Genomic DNA, 19743 nt, shown 5'->3' with positions numbered 1-19743 from the left:
ACAAGGAAAAACAACCAGACAAACAGAGCCGATTTACAAAAATGAGCAGAATCAGCTCTGTTGACACGGTTTACTGCTAACTTTGAAAAAGAGCTACTTTATTGAAGAAGCAGATACCATAAGAGGAAGCACATGGCCTAGACTACCTTAAGGTCCATAGTAAAGGTTCTCAAACTATACATCCATAGGGTAAAAGTTGTATGAAGCAAAATGAACAATGCAGAGAGACCCGTAAAGGTCACGGTGACCTTCAGGCACCGTCCGCAAGAAGTGTGTCACTTCCTTCGACACCGAGACCACACCTGATGTGGAAGTTCTGCACGTTGACGTTCTTGTAGGGTGCAGTTTTCCTCTGGCACCACAGCAACAGGCCCTCCTTCGCAGACGTCTCTGGAGAAAGCAGAAAGAGGCAGTGGTTGACTTTTTATGTTTTAACTTTTCGCGAGCTTAGATGGTAAGACGGTAATTCTGGGGGGGGATAAAGAAAAATCTGCATCTCCTTGCAGGACATGCTGGGAAACTCACCCTCCACGGAGATGTCCTGGATCGCGAAGCGCAGGATGATGGTCCAAATCATTCCCAGGGTCATCTTGACATTGCCGTCCACAATTTCTGGAGGGGAAAAAAAAAAAGGCCGACACTTGGAGACCAGGAGGAAAAAGCACACGATGCAAACCAGACATCTAGCGCTTAAATGCTTGGTTCTCGCGCCTCTGTACTGTGCGGCGATGCGAAGGCTGCATTTGACTGGTGAAGAGGCTCACGCCCGAGGCCGTGACCTATGCTGTGCTCAAGAATCCCGTCACCCGGGGACTGCGACGCCATTAAGGTCACCGACCCTGAAACCGGACCTGCTGGCCTGACAAAGCAAATCTGGCAACTGCACTGTATCCAGCAGCAAGCGTGAGAGGTGGTGGGAACAGAAGCGTTTCACTGGGGCTGAGCTCATCCCCCCCACCCCACCCCCCCCCCGCACTATAGACACAGTTCAAGCCAGATGCCTGGTATTACAATTACAAGCCCACTGCCAGAAAATAAACATTATTAACAATTGCTCCCTCACATCCGTGTTATTTCCATTAGTTAACCTTTCCCCAGTGTAGCGTAGGGAGGAATGAGATTGGAGGTGGTTCATGCAGAAGGAGTTGGGTAATTTCTCACGATAGCCCTGAAAATGTCAGCCTGTCTGATTGGCCGACACAGGCTGCCCACCCCCCCGTTTGACTTTCGAGAGCCTTGTGTCACATGACGAGCAATTGACGTAGCGGCAACATTTACATTATGCCTCAATGCATGACTTGTGTGTCTATGCACATGGGCCAAGCATGGGGCAGTACTTCATAGGAAGGGCAAGGAAAACTGGAGGAGTGCGCATACAAACATGCGTGTGGAGGCCTGCCTGGCGTGAAACCTCACCCTCCGCGCCGATGGACACCAGCTTCACTCCCTTGCTGGCGATGAAGTCCAGGGCCTTGTTGACGTTGTTGATCTTGTGGACCCTCATCTTGCCTCTCTCTGGCTTGGGTAACCGCTCACCTGGGGGTGCGGCCCAAACAAACAGGCTGGGACTCACAAAAGGCCTGATATGACACTCAAACTAAACTCGAGCAGATGGGCAGATTAGTCAAGGTTTACTGGACCAAAGGAAATGGGGGGGAAATCAGCTGTGAGTTACTTCTCTCTATGGTCACATATAAAACATCAAAACAATATCATTCAGGGAGCCAGGACATCTGCCTAAAATATCGGATGCATGCTGCAAGAACAGAGGAGTATTTATTTCTGTAAACACAGCTGAATCCTTTTAAGTGTCTTCTCTTTTTTGACAGGAAATGCAAGACCTTTCTGCCCATATGTGCAGAAATTATTTTTAGTTTTTAAATCCTCCATAAATCCATGAATTAGTTCAACAACTTTAATTCATGAACGGACATTACAATATATCACTAAATATGACTACTGTCGACAGAGAAAAACACTGTCGGGGTACAGGATTCATGTGGTTGGGGGGGGGGGGGGGGTAGTGACAATACCTGAGATGACCTCCAGGAGCAGCATGAGTTTGAGGCCATCCCTGAAGTCCTCCTCGATGTTCTCGATCTGTGTTCCTGCTTTCCTCAGGTGCGAGTTGCACCAGGCTGTGAATGTCTGTAAAGAAGGGGGGGGGGGGGGAGAGACACACCACTGTGAGTGAGTTTTTTGGCATAAAGCCCTTAGTGGCTGGAAGTAGATGGGAAGACCCACATGTCCTGCTGATGTTCTACAGAAACGGCTAATGGAAAGGGCCCATTGTGACAGCAAGGCTCCATTACTGTTGACAAATAGCCAGCTATGCTTCTAGCGATGACCGCCGAAATATTCCAGCTTCCCACTGCAACTCCTCCCTAATCTTCCCCACAAGACCTGCTCATACTCTTCAACACGGCATCTCCTAAAGCCCTCACCACCATCCAACCTACCTACCCCCCCCCCCGCCTTCCCCTGACACACTGCCTCTTACGCCCCCCCAGCCTCAGGATTGTACATTACCTCCTGAGTCTTGGGCGCAAACATTTTGATTGCGGACAGGGCCGGGGGTCCGATGTGTCACAAAGGCTCCATTGAGGAGGGGGGCATAATGAACGCTTTCACCCCAAAGACCCGAGGGAAGTGGGGCACCCACCAGCTTTCACCTCCAGCTCCCCTGCCCCCCACATCACACACGAGCCTCACTCTGGCGCTGGCACCGGCACCAAGGGCTACGCCAACACAATGCCCCCTGTTCTCTCATACTTATTCAGCCGGCAACATGCATTCAGGCAAACTTCCCAAGAAACTTCCTCACCGTCCATCACATCCCAGCCTAGATCACTGTCTGCACATCCCAAAGAGAATTTCAGAAAATTATCCCCAAGAACCAGATCGCGTCGGACATCACTGCCATCCAAGCATTCCAGGACTGTGACATAATCTGATGGTGGAGGGACACTCTCCACTCACTAGGCAACACGGCCGGGAAAACGTATCAAAGCCACAATGGCACATTATTTCAGGCCCGCGGGGCCTGCGAGGCGAGGGTGACGCCCCGCGACAGAGAAGAATGCCGGGACCGCTGAGGAGCACCATGGCCAAGAGATGATTAACAGTTCACATGGCTCAAATGGCCAACGCCTCCTTGGGTGCAGAAGGAACCCCACAGATACATGGGAACATATGTACCATCGCTGATAGCCACGTCACACGCTAAAATGTGATGAGTCCGAGTCAGTCTCCTGTAAAACTACCTGTATACCTGAGGCTAGATGATGACTCAGGTGTGGCACAACAGAGGGGTGGTTTGTTTTGACAAAACGAAAGCCAGAGTAACATTTCACACCTTCATCGTTTCCTGGGTAACCTTCAGAGTGCCCAAATACGATTTTCGGTACAGATATTTCTCTTTTCCCTCCACGTTTGTCGTGCTGGACGCCGCATGTGTGTCGCAACTCCGTTGTTCTACAACGATAAAGTGTTACGTAAACAGCAAAGAGTAGTGGAGGTGACTGGGCAGTGAGCTTGTCATTCAGAAGGATCGACGTTACTGGTGATCTCACAAGCCCACGAGGAAATGAGGGCACCGGAAGAGAGTGCGAGAGACGCACAGGGTGTGAGGATTTGTCCACATCGTTCACCTCCCTCCCCGTGGACAAACGCATATGAACATGAGCTTGCGGCTCCCTGCTGATGTAATCTGACGTAAACGAAACCCTCGGGGATGGGCTTGGAGGGGGCGGGGGTGCTCCGCACAGGGGGTGGAGCTAGGGAGGGGAACTGGTTACATCAGGAGATGTGAAGAGCCTTTACAGGAACTGCGAGATCACTCCGTATTGACATGTGACAGGAGCCGCTCCTTTGGCAGCGAATGCTACAGGGAAACGCGTCACCTCGGCACCCTCTTCCTACACAGGGAGGCAGGCACACGGGCGTGGGTGCAAAGGTATTCTCACAGGGAACTGATATACGGACACACAAAGCCAGATGTTGCACAACTGCACGACATTCCGCGGATGGCTGTGAAGTGGAATTGCGCCCCAGCCCTTGCTAACACCGGGCACTCCCCATACTCCCTCGCGGGAGACCTCACCTGCGCCGCCGCTCACAACGTTTCCACACCATGACGTTCCCAAGAGGGAACCGAAATCAGGCGACGTGACGACAGTCACACGCACAGAGAACTGCGCTTCAGCGGCCTAAGTGTAGGGAAACCCTCAAAGCCCCCCCCCCCCCGCACCAATTACAGACCACATGCAGATGAACAGTCGTCTCCAGCCCTGATTGGCCTATATGAAGAACAGGGGCAAGCTTTTATTGGGCGGGGGGTGGTGTGTGCTGAGTAAGTGCCCAACTTACGCCTCGTTTGAATCTGTGTTACAGGCCAAGCTGATATAAATATTTGTCCCCAATGCAACACAGGTTTTAAGAAGCTACGAAATTCCCATAACAGGCAATACTGGCTGTTAGAATTTATATCAGATACCAGTGATCTTCAACGATGCGTTACTTTTGGTCCCAAACTTTTGGCGTAACGTAATTTTTGATTCCCAGTTGATCACGAACACTGCATTGACTGTACATTGTACATCTAGTTCTCCCTCTATTCCCACCCTCCCCTCTGGATAGTCAGGGTGTGGATGCTCTCTGGTTTTATTACTCTTTTGATCTCCGTTTCTACATCAATTTCTCGCAACTCGCCTGGTTTATCAGTCTCTCACATTGCCTATGTTCCGCCACTGCAAATACCACGCGTGGGCTAAACGAATTTCCTCTGGTCTTTACCATATATGACTAGACGGACAGACAAACACACAGAGTCACCAAACCTCTAACACTTAGCATTCTCTCCAGTAAGGCTTTCTCATGGTCAAAGCGATGTTATCGGTGCCTTAATGGTGAGTAATCCACCAATGCTGACAAACTTGCCAGACCATAATAAATCAGCCAAATGATTTTATCTGTTGATCACTAGTATGGAGGGGGGTGGGGGCATTTCAGGTTGACCCCAATGCTAAAAGCTAGAGAAATTAGTTTCCCCGTCCTTCTCTGACTAGGTTTTAAATTAGCTGAAAGCTAACCTGGACTCTCCACTGGCGGCAGTGAAACACAGTTGAGTGAGCGCTCACTGGCGTGGGTGATTGCGTCTACTTGGGGGATAAGCTAAAGCCCACAGGAAGACATGCATGTTACTGATCCAGCAGGGCAGCTAAACCCCATTCTTCACCTCCACCCCTCACCCAAGTAATAGCACCATTAAACCACAAGGATGCTTATTCTTGATGTCGGCCGTCGGGAGTCTCTCCCTGGTCTTTGGTGGGGAAATCAAACACCTTGCCAACTTTCGGTGAAGCTTCTAAAACTTTTCACAGTGTAGAACAAATCCACAGTGTACAGCCCCATGAAAAAGCACCTTATAATCTATACATATGAAGAGACACAGACAGAGACCGGACATGACAGAAGTGAGATTTGGGCTCCGTCCCACAGAGGCTACCGGACATCACAGGACATTCCCACGTCTGCACACAGTAGCTACGAAGGTGCAAATCATGCGAGATCGGCAGCAGAACAGTAGAAGAATGAAGTGTTTGTGCTTTTCAGCACTGTAAGCAGCACCTAAAAGTGGCAGTTGGGTGGAAAAACAGCTCTAAACTAGTCGAAAATAGCGTCTCACGGTGTAGCCGTGTATATTATTAATGGCTTGGAAGGGGAATCGCCATTTCTACAGAGTTCACGCCTACAGAATAACTGCTCAAATGACAGTGACTTTCTGTCCGTCCTTTAGTTTGGAAAGAAAAGTGATGATGATGACGGGCCCATGACCCAAGGCTAGAAAATGGCTGAAAGTAATGCTTTCACGCCCTGGTAATATTGACAGGTTCTTGCATTCTGCTTCATTTTATCATGACATTCTTGCAAGATGAAAAGACACGTCAAAAAAAAAAAAGACAACAGCTCACACTGGGGGGGGGGATTATTGATTTGCTAAGTTGCTTTCACTGACACAACAGAGACACTGTCCCCCCACTTTACAGGTACTCCATTCCAGGGAACTGGATTTTCGAGCGTTCAAGGGACGGGGGGGGGGGGGGGGGGAATGGGGGGGGGGGGGAATGGGGGGGGGTGCCGAGACAAAACCGGACCGATCGCGCAACAAAAAGTTAACCTTTAGCTAAGAGTTAATGGTTAACGTTCCGAAGCAGGCCTTAGGGCAGCGTGCAGCGATGCAGGAGAAGTCTGTAAAACTTCACTGCACGAAAAAACAAAACCACCTTCCCGCCAGATGTTCACAGACCTGATCCACTTATGAAAAGGACCATTGCTACAGCTCACTCTTATTTCCAGTGCTGAAAAGGAAAATTAAAAGTTACACGCGGTGAAGGACCCGCCTCGGACCTGCCTGTGGCCCCCAGAGGCCCCATTCATCTCATTTATTTATGCCGCTTCCTGCCTTTGTGAGCATTGGGGCCGGCAGCCAGGACCAGGTTACCAAACACGAGCACCGCGAAGTTAACCCCTCGCGGGTCACGTGGGGCGTCGGGTTACAGGCACAGACATGGACAGAGGGATCCCGCACCGACAGTGTGCCACTTCACATCCGATTACGAGCCGGGGGCCGCGTCTCTGCAGCTCGAGAAACCTGCAGATCGCACACATGCCAATGGCGTCCGCGAGTATGAATGCACTCGCATTATCAATACGTTCCAGTATTCGGCTTATTAATCAACGCCTCTACAAACGGAACGCTTTTGTCATATTCCCCCGCTGACAGTCCTGGCGCCCTGAGTCCACACCTTCGGAGGATGTTCTTCTGGAATGGCGACGAGGAAATGGGAGGTGGAGAGAAACCTATGAGAAGAATGAAGAGCGGCACATCTCGGTATGGGAGGCATCCTGAGAATGCGGACCCCCACCCGCCCCACCACACCCAGACAGGCCGTGAGCTCATTCTGAGGTGTGGCCAAGCGCCAGATGCTGAGGAAGCCGGGGGGGGGCAGCCCCGCAGGTGCAAAAAGGGGAACCGGAATGTAAATTAGGCTCACTAGAAGTATTTCCCCATTACAGAAAACAGGAATTTAAGAAGGAATGCATTCACAACTATATTAATGCCCCGATTAAGACACAACAACTATCGCAACCTCATCGCTTCCCATCCTGTTTTCCCTCCTGACCACAAAAAGCCTCTGAGCATCAATCAGCAAAACTTATGAACTTCCTCTTGCTAGACAGGAAGAAAAAGAGTTGAAGCTGAACTAGCCAATTCGGGCCTTCCTTCTATGGTAAAGTAGGAAGCATTTGTCAAGGATGGGGGGAAAAGGCGGGCCGTCAATGCGCAAGTTTTTTTACTTCCACCTCACGGTCAACAAATACAGAGTGTAAGAATGAACGTGCAAGAAGAGCGATGCCGTAACTACACCTTGCCATTTCTAACTACATCGATAATTAAGTCGTTTTACCCCTTCTGGGTCGTGAAATTACATTCACATGCCTCTCTAAAAATATCTCGTCGCATTCTGGGCAACGCGGGTTGCATGAAATGCCGGGTCAGCTGCAGGATTTTATATATGAACGTAGGTGTCATACATGGGTAGCTTGTAAAACCACAAGTCATAAGCAATACGCTCTCAGACGTGCGAATATAACAGCAACCTCATCTGCAGAGATCTCACAAGCTGCGAGAGCTGCGTACGATAGTTGCAGCCAAACGGCCCCTGTGCTGCCGGTGGTGGTTCTAGAGCTGAAGCATGCGTCAGCTTTGGAATTTGCAGTATCAAGACACCAATCCAGTAAACAAATCATCCGCTGGGCGCTTGGTGGATTATCCCCACCGCTGTTCAACGGCACAGGAAGAGAGCAGACCTAAGATGCCGTCAACTCCCCGCACCCCCAGGAAATGCTTCCTCGTGGTATTCGGCAACCCCCCCCAACCCCCCCGCCCCCCCCCCCCCCAAAGGCTTTCAAAAAATGCTGAATGTAAACCAACCACCAGCCACCAGGAAGACAGATTAGGCTAAATAAGCATTTCCCAGCCATTTGGCAAAGTACTTGTGGGGGTGGACTTGACTTTTCCTGCTCAACCGCCGTTCATCATCTACGTTCCCAACTTTCGTGTTCATGCAAAATGCAGATACAGACCTGCTGATTTTCGCCAGAAAATACGATAGAGAAATTTCAACACGCGTAAATGGGTGGAATGCAAAAGTCAGACTATTCAAAGCTGCACTTTCTTCAAATAGTCTCGAGGTTCCCCTACTATTTAGAAAACAAAGGACATAAGGAGGCCGAACTCCATGCCGATAAAACGGAGGAGGGCGGACTGCTGGTCAGACGTCTACCAGCAAGAGTAGCTGAAGTTCCATGGATAAGACCTATCAGAAGCATTCAGGTTAACGCCTGGAATAGGCAGAAGAATGAAAAGTCCTTCCAAGAAAAACAGACATATTCACTATAGCAAAAGCAGAGCTAAATCACTCCCATTCTAAGATATCCTTAAAGCGTGACATCAGAGAAGGGCAGGTCTCCAGTTATCTATGGCAACACATTAAATGACTGCTCTACCCTTAGTGGCGCGCCTTGATGACATCAAGGCACACTATGTAACGCCCGGGCAAACAGAGGCAGGACACAGGAAGCCGACGTCAGCGTTCACGGTCCAGCAGCAGCTAATTTCAAACGTGCGTATTTAATATCTGGTCCTGGTGGTTTTCCTCATGAGCATTCCTGAGAATATGAACAATACCTACAGCACTTAACATGCTCCTTATAACTAGCGATGCACTATGCGAACAGTTTGCGTACAGAGGACGAGAATAAGGTATTCGAGACTACTCAACTTCCCCTAAAGCAAACCGCAACCCTAACTGTCCATGTACAACCTCAAACATCTAAAAAAAAAAAAAAAACACAAACCACACTAATAATTACACACTCACCTCTTCCTAATGTTGGGAATCAGTAAACAGGCTCATACACAGAATTGGCCAGTAACTGCTATTGGTCTATCGAGCAAACAGATTTAAAAAGTAAAAACACAAGAGGCACTGATTTAAAAAGGTAAAAAATAAAATAAATTCTTTAGTGAAACTGGTCGCAGAATTTATGCAATACAATCTCAACAAAAACAATAATGAAAGAATAATTGTGTGATGACACAAACAGGCAACCCAGAATGGTAAGGCAAGGCTGAATTTTCAAGTATTGACTTGGACTGAACATTCACTGTGCTCCTATTTCACATATAATACCACTTCTGGCACTGTATGTAAACAAACAGCTACCCAAAACTGACCCAGGTCGATACAATACGAATAGCCTCTCACACCAGGATTTAAAATCATTAGGTGAGATATAATTACTGAGTCCTCTTATCTGAGTATGTGCTGGTACACCGGTACATAAGTCTATAGAGGTTGAATGGGAGCACTGGGCCACTACCATAATTCTACCACATCTGCTCACCCATCATATGAAGCTCCACACACAGACAGTACCCAGCCCAAAAAGTTCAACCACCGCTTCGTATCTTCTTTCCTTGCTCAACTTCAAAGGGCCAGACACTGGAGAAATCAAGAGCAAATCTAAATCCCCAGCCTTAAGCTCATCCTCTGTGACCATTGACTCTAGTTCTAGGAGGAGGATCTTCCAGCCACCTAGCTCTGTTGCATTTAAGTTACGGGAGAATGCATTTGAATGGGCACCAATGGGCTGAGATATCCATACCTGCACATTAAATACTTTCAGATCAAGTTCGAGGCTGACTGGTTCCCAACAGCATTGAAACCAATACTATGCGCTTGCAAAAACCTTCTTAGAATTCATGACAAGCAAAAACTGGGGGGGGGGTGGGTCAGTCATCGGAAGATGTGAGCATCCCTCGTCACTACAAAACCAAAAAGGAGCATGACCTTTGTATCACCGGCCGTCATTTTTCACATTCCTAGCAGATCACGGCCCGAGTGTCTCAATTTGCCGCATGTTCCTCAACATTCTCAAAGTTTAACGTATAAGGAATTACGGCGGCACCAGCGATTTGCCGAGACGAGCGCATCACAGAATTCACACCAGCAATTTGGTAACCGTCCGACTTAAGCTAATTTAAATGTCCACGCGTATCAATTTACTGCCCATGTCATATATATCAAATATCATAATAGTACTAGATAGTATCATAAATAGAGCTTTTTTTCCCCCCAAAAGTGTGGAGACCATGAAGAGAAAAATGGAAAAGAAGGATTGAGGACTGAAGAAAAGGGAGAGCAGAGTACAATGTGACTAAACAAGAAAGGCCGGCCGGCCCAGTAGTCAGCATTGTCATACTAACGGCCTCTTCCTGTCCCTCGCAGTCTCGCGCACACTTTACCTTATAAGGAAACGCGCTCGGCTGGCGGCTGTCACTATGGCGATGACGAAAGGGCCTACAAGGTGCACACCACCCACTAAAGTGGCTTCTGAGCACCTGCTCAAAGACACACCCATTTCTCAGACTGGCAGGCAGAGAGGTAAAAAAAAAAACGGACTCTACTATCTACTATCTAATTTAATTATAAAAGCATTAATTTACAGTACAATTATGTTTGTTTATTCAAAGGGAAGGAATGTGTACTTCCAAACTGCTTGGAGGGGGCGCTTCCAGGCAGGAAGTGAGCCAGTGGAGTGATTTCTGTGTATCTAAAGTCCTTAAAAAAAAAAAAAAAAAAAAAAAAGAAAAATCCACCGCAGCTGTCAAAGAAAGCGACGGCAAAAATCGCCCTGCCCTGCAGAGTCCAAAGTTCAAGTGCCTGCCAGCGCGCGGCAACTCGAGCCAGTAGCCAGAAACCAGCTGCCAAAAAGGAGAGAGGAAAGTTGACGAACACCACCTGGAAGCGAACCGATTTACTTACTGACTTAGGAAGCTCGACAACACAGCCCACAGTACAGGCTTTGCTTTACAGCGGGCACTTGAAACTGAGGCTTTGTTGGAGGGTGTTAGGTGTGGGCTTTGAAGACGGACCGTAAAGTCACAGACGTCCTGCAGACTTATTTGATCCTTCGCATTTCCGGTTAGGATACGCACCCACCCCCCCCCCCCCCCCCCACCCCACCCCAGACATTCCTGAGCAAGACCTTTGTGATTCAATGTTCACATAAATGCTACTTTATTACGTGTATAAAACTAGGTTATACGTGATGCTGGGTTGCACATCTCACACACCCAAGATAAAGAACATTGTCCTCAGAAACCATCATCACATCTTCACATGGTTTATTTTCGTTTGTACAGAATATGAAAGATGTTTCATATTTGCAGTCACGCAGGAACCTGGAAAACGGTATAGTAAGTAAGTAAGTAAGTAAGTAAGTATCTCAGGTGTTTGCTGCGGCCATATTCATAGTGATATGGGCTCTTTACTTCGTCCATGAAACCACACAAGGAACTTTTATGAGCAAGAGGGAAGCATCATTAGTCCCAGAAGCTCTTGGGTTGGGTTATTTGGACAACAGAATGTGAATGTTCAGTATAGTTGAGGCTAAACTCAGTACAGCGACAGGATGATGAGGGTGTGGGAGCCACAAGGCTTCAAGTAAGCGGACAGCTCATGGGCTCCCATAACCAGACGCAGGAGATGATAGCGTACACCACGTTGGTAGTTTACCATGACATGGACTACACCATCGCAGCATCTCTGAACATCTGAACTAACCTGTTCCCCAAACAAGCAGTGCAGCATTAGATTAACCACTCGCCGTCCGTGTCTTATACCATCATCCTGCAGGTATTACATCCCTACACCCTACCCCCCAACCCACCCCCAAGGAGTAAAAAAAAATAATAAAATACTTCTGCCAATGCTTGTACACATCCAAAACACTCGCATCACTGGTCCATTCCCAGAACGCCATCAAATGGCACCGTAACTCACTGACGATGAGTGTCTGCAGGTGATCTAGCTTCGAAAATGCAGTGACGAAAGTGACATCCGACTGCTCAGGGATTTAGGAAAAGTTCTGACTGCTACGCTTGCAAACAAAAATAATAAGCAAAGGAACGGAAACATGTTATATCTTAATGACACATTAAATAGCCTTAGATCTCGTATAGCAAGGCTGCAGGAGAAATGTCATGTTTAAGGTGACTCATTGCATTCTGCAGTGTCACAGACCACCAGCTGGTCACTGATAGCATGAAGCATTTCAAGGATTATTTCTCACAATTTATAGCCGTATTACATTATGTTATATTGACGATACTCCCTATGTACCTCTTCTGGAATGGTCTGCTAACAACTTATCATAAAACAGGCGCAGGAACCACAAAAACCACAGAGTCTTCCTTCCTCTTCAGGGGTAAAGAGGAACAGTCGTGCATCTTCAATTTCTCAAACTACGTCCCTCTCATTAGTTCCACAGGGTTGATGTGCAGTAGGACGCTGAGACTCCAAAGCGAACTAGTTTGAACTGGCAGGTACCAGGCAGTGCCAGATGCGCAGAATCCCAGTAGCAGAACCATTCAACAGATTCAACAGACGATTCAACAGATTCCTCCAGTAGCACACAGTTGAGGACACAGCAGCAAAGATGAGTGCATGGTATGAAAGGGTGAAAAAAGAGACTTGGGGCACAGGTCGCTCAATGCAAGCGCACACTGATATTTTAACAAAGCAGCCAACTGAGGAGAGCTTGCAAGAGTTCCAAGTTGCAACACTTTTTTTTTAATTCAAATGCATCTGTCAGACTGTCAAATCTGTCAAATCGACTAAATAATGCAACTTAAACAAATGTTTTGAGCGCCGCAGGCCAGGCCATGAAGAGGAGCTAGAGGCTGGTCGCTTCCAGCAGAAACGTGCTGCACTAAAGGACAAATGTGGACAAACGTGCATGTTAGCACCCTTTGTTGTCATTGTTCAGTGGTACGAGTTCCAGCCTTCAAGCAGTGTTACTTTCGGGCAACTTTACTATACTGGAAAGCTATTAATATTTGATAGAATAATGAGAAGTTCTTCCATACCATGGGGTAACATCCCGAGGGAGCAAATTTATACATGTCAATGTGTGTGACACCTTCTCTTTGTTTAATAAATATAATAAATCAAAGTATCCCTAGTACAATGTCAAGCATGTCAATGATGGAACAATGGCTATCTTTGGAGATTACAACCAACCACGTGGAAGGCCACTAACAATTACGTTCTGTTCACTTGACTATAATAGATCAGAGCTTCCCCATGCTCTCGCTCTGTGAGATAAATGTCACATACCTCTTTGCCATCACTTAGACAAGAAACCAAATATCGCTACAGAGATCTGCAGCATTGGACTCCAAGTGTTAATGCAACCAACCAACCATATGTCAAAAATGATCATCAAAAGGGGGGAAAAAAAAGAGAGAGAGAGAGAGAAAAGCCCACAAATTTGGTGGTCAAGCATCCTCGGGGGTAGTAGCATGTTTTGTGTACGTCTACTGCTATGGAGCCCATGAGATCTTAGAGAATGGACCAGGAGGGACAAAAGGTGCCGTGGCAATACAGGTCTGGCCTGTTCACAAGGGAGTTTGGCGGTTTTCCTTCCAGCCCCACCCCCTTTGACATAGAACATGTCGACACGAATAAGCTACATGGTAACTACGTACCAAGTAATACACCACACAGCTCGGCGTATTAGAATACTGCAAATTTTTTTTAAATCCACAGTATCATGTGGTGTGTGTTTCCAGAGTAGTAGCAGGAGAGTTTTTTTTCACGCGCTGAAGTCACCGCGCATGTTACTCAACTCCAGAAACACAGTCAAGCGTGTTTTGTTTTGGTTCCAAGCAGCTCCATCCAAGGGGACATTTTCCGTTATTTTGTCACTCTTTTTCTTCAGCCACCGAGGCTGGTAAACAAGTCTTGATAGGGATCATAGCACAACTTCTTGTGAAGGAAATGCATTTAGAAATAGGTTCCCTTTGGGAGAGGGAGCAAGAGCAAGAAATGGGACAGGGGCAACTTTGCAATTATGGTTGTGTAACAGATTGGGGGTGGGCGGGGGGGGGGTCAGTGGTACATCTCTCCTCTTTAATCAGTCAGTACCATCCTATTAACCATGAAGCCATAAAACTGTGATAACAGGCTTGAACTTGTCATCCAAAGAGCAGAGACAGAGACCCCATTTCCCCACCCGAACCCACCATTAAGCCCCTGGGCCCAGCGGCAACTGCCACACCCACACAGCTGGGCCAAAAAGTGAGCCCCCCCCCCCAACTGCAACTTTATTGTGTGATCTTTGGAAGCCCAAACCACCAGCCCGTTAACCAGACACCACCAAGCTGGACCGTAGCTCTCCCTAGTTCCTCCGCCTTCCACACAGACCATTGCCATCATTTCATCACCACACCAATGACCAAATGCTGGAAACCCCTCATTGCAGACCCAGCCGCACCTCCAGACTTAGATGAGAGCAGCTATAGCCCGTGTGGAAAAGCCCATCATGTAACAGGTCATTGCAACATATGCGGCAGGAGCCTGTAAGCATGCGTGACAGAACCACCACCATGAAGGGGAACCAAGTACCACCAGCCCGGACCTACTGGCTTATAAACCCTCTGCACAGGGCCACTGTGGACGGAGATCCACAGTGACCCTCAACAGTGGAGCCCAGAGCAGGGTTGCCGCCCCCACCAGGCATGGCTTTGACTGTTAAACGCTAGAAAGGGAGGAACCAGTTACAACATGTAGAACTGGAACCGCTAGAGAGAGAGCGGAACCAGTTGCAACATGCAATTCTCCTGCGAGGTGACATAGTTCCCACGAATGACAGGTAGAGGGGCGTATAATGCGTATTAAAATAAAGCAGTCATAAATGCAAGTTGCAACTTATCTTAGGTGATCAATCGACAAGCTGCATTTTAATTGACTCAATCAAAATGATAAATTAGACAATTCTGCGTTTCTCTCGGCATATTTATGCAGAATTCTCTGGAAAGCCCTGAAATAAGGCAGGAGCGCGTAGCGTACATGGGAAAAGCTGAATAAGGGCACCCAGCTGCCAGAATCTTCTCTTCTTGCTGCTTGGAAACAGAAGCTTCAAACACGTTTATTACAGCGGCATTCTCTCCTCTGGCTTCTCCACTCGAGACGGAATATCTGAATCCATGTAGACCTCGACCTACTGAGCATCTGCGTCACTAAGACTAAACAGCCTTTTCATAGACAGGAGACGACAAATTCAGAAAACCAGCTCACAAAAGCTCACAAGGGGCAGGGTGAGATGAAAAATAAGCCCGAAACGGACACAATCAAGCCAGAACCAGGTTGTGTCAGACCTCAGCCACCAGCAATATCTGACTTCAGCACAGAGGACCATCCCACGGGCAGGAGCAGATGAAATAATTACCTCTCACTCGCTGGGGCCCGAAATATCATCTGTGCCCTGTCTGGGTTGGTGATACACGGACAGCAATCATTCCCCCCCCCCCCCCCCCCCCCCACCCAGCCTGCAAACATACTTGTTCCAAGACGCTGACTCACCAAGTTTTATGAAAGCAAGAATCATCTGTACTCAGAACAGCATTTAAAGCCCCCCCCAAAACTCACAGCCCAACAGTAGTAATTCCTCATAAATTCCTACCCACCCCCTCTGCTTGACCTTAGTACGCATTCCTTTCTATGAAAGGACTGTGCACAAAAGCACTGAACGGCATACCTGACCCACTGATAGGAATAACAACCACATGTATCATAGCTAAATAATGACCATAAAATGAAACGATTACTGTCCAATCAGCCACTGTCTAAAAACATAAAAACAAGTACAGACGCTTCTCTACTTTCGAACTTTCAACTTATGAACTTTCAGACATATAAATGGAGAGGACTGCAAGTCCAAATCGTGTTCCTTGGGCTCCCGTTTCCTGTCCGAAACAGTTTTTTTTTCCTTGCACGCCAATTCCGCCTAGTACGACGTCTGGCCGCTGCTCCCGGCGTGCAGCAGCGTAGTGTCCGTACTCCCAGCATCCTAGCTCTTTGCACTTGCGTACACCCTTAAAACGATGTTGAATGACGACTTACGAACATTTCAAGTTGCGAACGGCCTTTCGGAACGCATCTCGTTCGTAAGGAGCGTCTGTATAGACATAAAGCAGCTCAGCCAACTAGGGTCAAGTTGAAGGCGTCTGATGATACCCCTCAGTGTCCGTAAGCCGTTCAACCCCCCCCCCTTCACAGAGCTCACATCTGCAGAGTTGTAAACCCCACCAGTCAGTCAGGCGCAAACTCTGTCCCACAAAACCACTACAGGCCACAGATGGAATGCTTCCCAAGCAGAACGCCTTAGTGCGTCAAAGCCGTGTGGAAGCTCGGGTTCCAAATCCCTCCCCCAGTCCGTCTAAAACACACTGGCCTGCGATCAGAGCTCAGCAAAGCTCCACCTCCACGATGACAAATGCTTAAGGTGCTACTGAAGACACTTTAAAACGTACGCTGCATCAAAGCAGAACCTACTGCTTAAGATGGGGAGGGCAGCCACCGACCAAGATAGAGGAACAGAGGCACGTGAAGACCAGAGGTTGCAATTTCCTCTAGTCTGCCCATACTAAATAGTTTTTACTTTGGAAGAAATATTATCAGATAATCCACCCAAAACTATTTACAGGAGCTGGAGGTCGTTGGGATGATGTCATGAAAGCTGGAGTACGAATCTGAAATCATGTAATGCGTCCGTGTTCTGACTTCTCCATAAAGGAGCAAAGCAAATCAGAGACCATTACTACAGACAATACAGAGAGTCCTTTGACTCAGTCGTACAAAAGACATCGACCCTTTGCTCGCACGTTCATTGCTGGGCAAACACAGCGAACGTAAGCAGAGAAAACCGTTACCCCAGCAGTTAAGCTTCCTAAAGCCTGACTTATTATGCAGAGTATTAAACGTCATATTTCATGCACTGTACTGGAGGGGACTGTCAGTCTCTGAGGATGCCAGGCGGACGGCCGTGTTTGTCTTGCCTATTCCTAAATATAGCAGTATGTATACACAAGTGCCTTTTGCTTTTTGGAACTCGTGGACAGTTAGACAATGCTTTTATTATTTTGTTTGGCTATAGAAAAGTATTTTTGCATTTTCACAACCAGTGCACACACTGGTCTATGCCCAAATAAATCCATTAGTGGCTATCAAAACAGATTATTATGCGCTTTTGTCCTCTACATACACTTGCCTTCTTACTTAGTTACAACATAAAAGGAACTACGGACACCAACTGTTGCAGATGCTTCTGATTTCTAGAAAAAAAAAAACCCTAATTGTTCAAATACTTTTTCTGACCAACTCACACTAAGGAACTTGACTTTGTTTAAATATTCAAATATCCATTGTGCAAACTACATCTCTTTTCAAACAGATCAAAGGCACAAGACAAGCTAACTGCATGACACAGGGACAATAATATACAAGTGTACACTGATTTTTTTGACCAGATAAAACATAACTACTATATTATCAAGATCCAGATATTCAACAATAAGTGAACATATACACACATACATACACATATATACATACGTACATATACACACACACACAAGCCGACAAAACCAAAACTTAATCAGGAAAACAATTCTATAAGTTCCACCTAAGATGGGCATAAGTTCAGCCACTGTAAGAAACACACTTCAATGTCCATGTCTATATGTCAATCTAATGATATTGTCCAAATGTACAATAAGATGTCTTGCACAAACGTCCTTTTTGAAAGGTATTTCACTTTCCAAAAAAGGCGTGTTTCCAACAGCTATGCTATATTGTGTCATTTCCATTATGAAAAATAGGGGAAGTCATTATCCCCTATCTTATTTTTAAATATTTGCGTTGACTCACTCCATTTCAGAGAGCCTGCATTCAAGGTTTCTGGGTGATTGGATACTGTAGTAATGCCGGATGGAAATGTTTATTCTGTAATTTGCATTGAATATTAAATCAAAAATTATACAAGCAGTTTTTAATATGCCACTGTTTTTCAATTAGGAGAGGAATACAGTTTTCTAAACATGTACTAGCTACGTATGCCAATTTCATTCATTACACAAAGAATATTTTCATAATTACATATAAACGTGGCCAGTTTAAGAAAGAATATGTGGGACTATTGAGAAAATATATATCCAGTCGAGAGCAATTAAAAGTGAAATAAAGCTGAAAAAAAGAGGGAAAAAAGTTCTCGGACCCCTTTGGTTTCACTGAGCTGGCAACGTGATTTTCAAATTTAACAAATTCATATAAAGTAATACGGAAAGGAAAGCTAACTTTTTATTAGTTACGTTCAAGTAATACATGTACGTATTTTCGTTTAACAAGAAAATAATGCAACGGAGGCCATTTAAGTGTGTTAAATTTCTCACAAACATCACGAAGCCAGGGGAATAGAAATCGGAACCTCCAGAAAGTCAGATAATAAACCAAGGTGCCAGTCATCGGAGTATATGCGCTGTGAGACCGGATCATTTGCAGGTTAACAGTTTGCATAGGTATTCATCTTGGCGCAAACATTTGCCGTGTTAATCATTTTTCTTTCTTTTTTCTGCTTGACGGAAACTTTGACCTCGGCAGCTTTGGCGCCGCATTCCAAGGCAACGGCCGGCATTAAAGAAGAGAAGAGTTACATTGTTGCAAAAAATATATTTTTTTTTTAAATAAAAAAAGCCTCGTTTAATGCAGACGGACAGAATAAAGGCAGAACAATAATGGGCTACTTTGCGCCTCCCCGATTTACACAAGTTGGATATAGCGCCTTTCAAACTTCGCACGCCGGAGCTGTCACGATAATTGCGATACACCCACGAAAAAAAAATCTCCGATTCGTCCGCGATCACTTTCCAGGCTGAGATGGAAACTGAACTGCCGAAAGTCAGCGACTGTAACAAAGTTGCAATTATCCCGGTCGGAAAGGGGGGAAAACGGGGCCAAGCGTTTTTTTGGCAGGGAAGCGCGGCTGTCGTGTTTCTATCCAACCCATCGAAGCAAAGCTACAACGTAACTAACACTAACACCACCACCACCACCACCACCCCGGGCATTTGGGATCACACGGTGCAAGCAGAAAATGCGCTTTTATGACTCAGATCCCTTAGATTATTCTTTTCTAATTAAACTTTGCTCGAAAAAATAACACCCTACTTGGAAGGCATATTATTGGAAGAGATCTGCACTTCCCAGTTTATATACTGCACGTCTTCTGCCGCTCGTACAAGGCGCACAGCCCACTTGTTTACCGACCGTAGCGCACACCAGGGAATCAAATCCAAAGACGGGCCCGAAAAGCCTTCCCTTAATCCAGCCACGAATCCGAGCTCAGAGGCCCAGCAACAGTCCCCGATCTATCCCAGTCCCTCTCTGCCCGCCTCTCCCTCACCTTCCTCTGCTGCTTTTCCCAGGCCGGATCCAGAAGCAGGTCCCGGTCCCAGTCATTTTCCTGCTCCATGTATGTGCCACCGGACGGATACTGTTGGTTTTGATTATTTGCTGCGTGATAATCTACCATCTCAACGAGACCACGTAGTATCACCCTGCTTTAACTTCAAAAATGAAAGTACGGGGCAAAATAAAAAAATTGCGTATAACCGATCTGCTACAGTTTGCGACTCTTTTCGCTTCAAAGCAACTGGGTTGGGAAATTTCCGGCGTCCGCGCTGACGGTTTCCCCGCTGAGAATGCCTCTCCGCCGGCGAGGAGGAGGGTTTGGTAGCCTGGCCACTGTGCCGCTCCCACTAACTAAATGAGTAGG

The 19743-nt window shown here is 46.9% G+C and overlaps 1 protein-coding gene across 2 annotated transcripts in view; it reads right to left on the bottom strand.

The window, feature by feature from the left end:
* The window catches only part of LOC125712005 (alpha-actinin-4), a 33919-nt gene extending 14192 nt beyond the window's left edge, over positions 1 to 19727 (bottom strand). The window contains exons 1-5 of one of the 2 annotated variants that reach the window (XM_048981579.1): positions 19372 to 19727; positions 2034 to 2148; positions 1417 to 1536; positions 526 to 612; positions 303 to 390 (exon numbers count right to left, since the gene is read on the bottom strand). In XM_048981579.1, the coding sequence (XP_048837536.1) occupies positions 303 to 390; positions 526 to 612; positions 1417 to 1536; positions 2034 to 2148; positions 19372 to 19500 (539 nt within the window). In that variant the 5' untranslated portion in view covers positions 19501 to 19727. The remainder of the gene's footprint in view (positions 1 to 302; positions 391 to 525; positions 613 to 1416; positions 1537 to 2033; positions 2149 to 19371) is intronic. The other variant, XM_048981578.1, reaches the window with a different exon arrangement.
* Positions 19728 to 19743: the final 16 nt, after the last annotated feature.

This window comes from Brienomyrus brachyistius, chromosome 17, assembly GCF_023856365.1.
Source record: "Brienomyrus brachyistius isolate T26 chromosome 17, BBRACH_0.4, whole genome shotgun sequence".
NCBI lineage: Eukaryota > Metazoa > Chordata > Actinopteri > Osteoglossiformes > Mormyridae > Brienomyrus > Brienomyrus brachyistius.
This window is presented reverse-complemented; position numbering and strand designations above follow the sequence as displayed.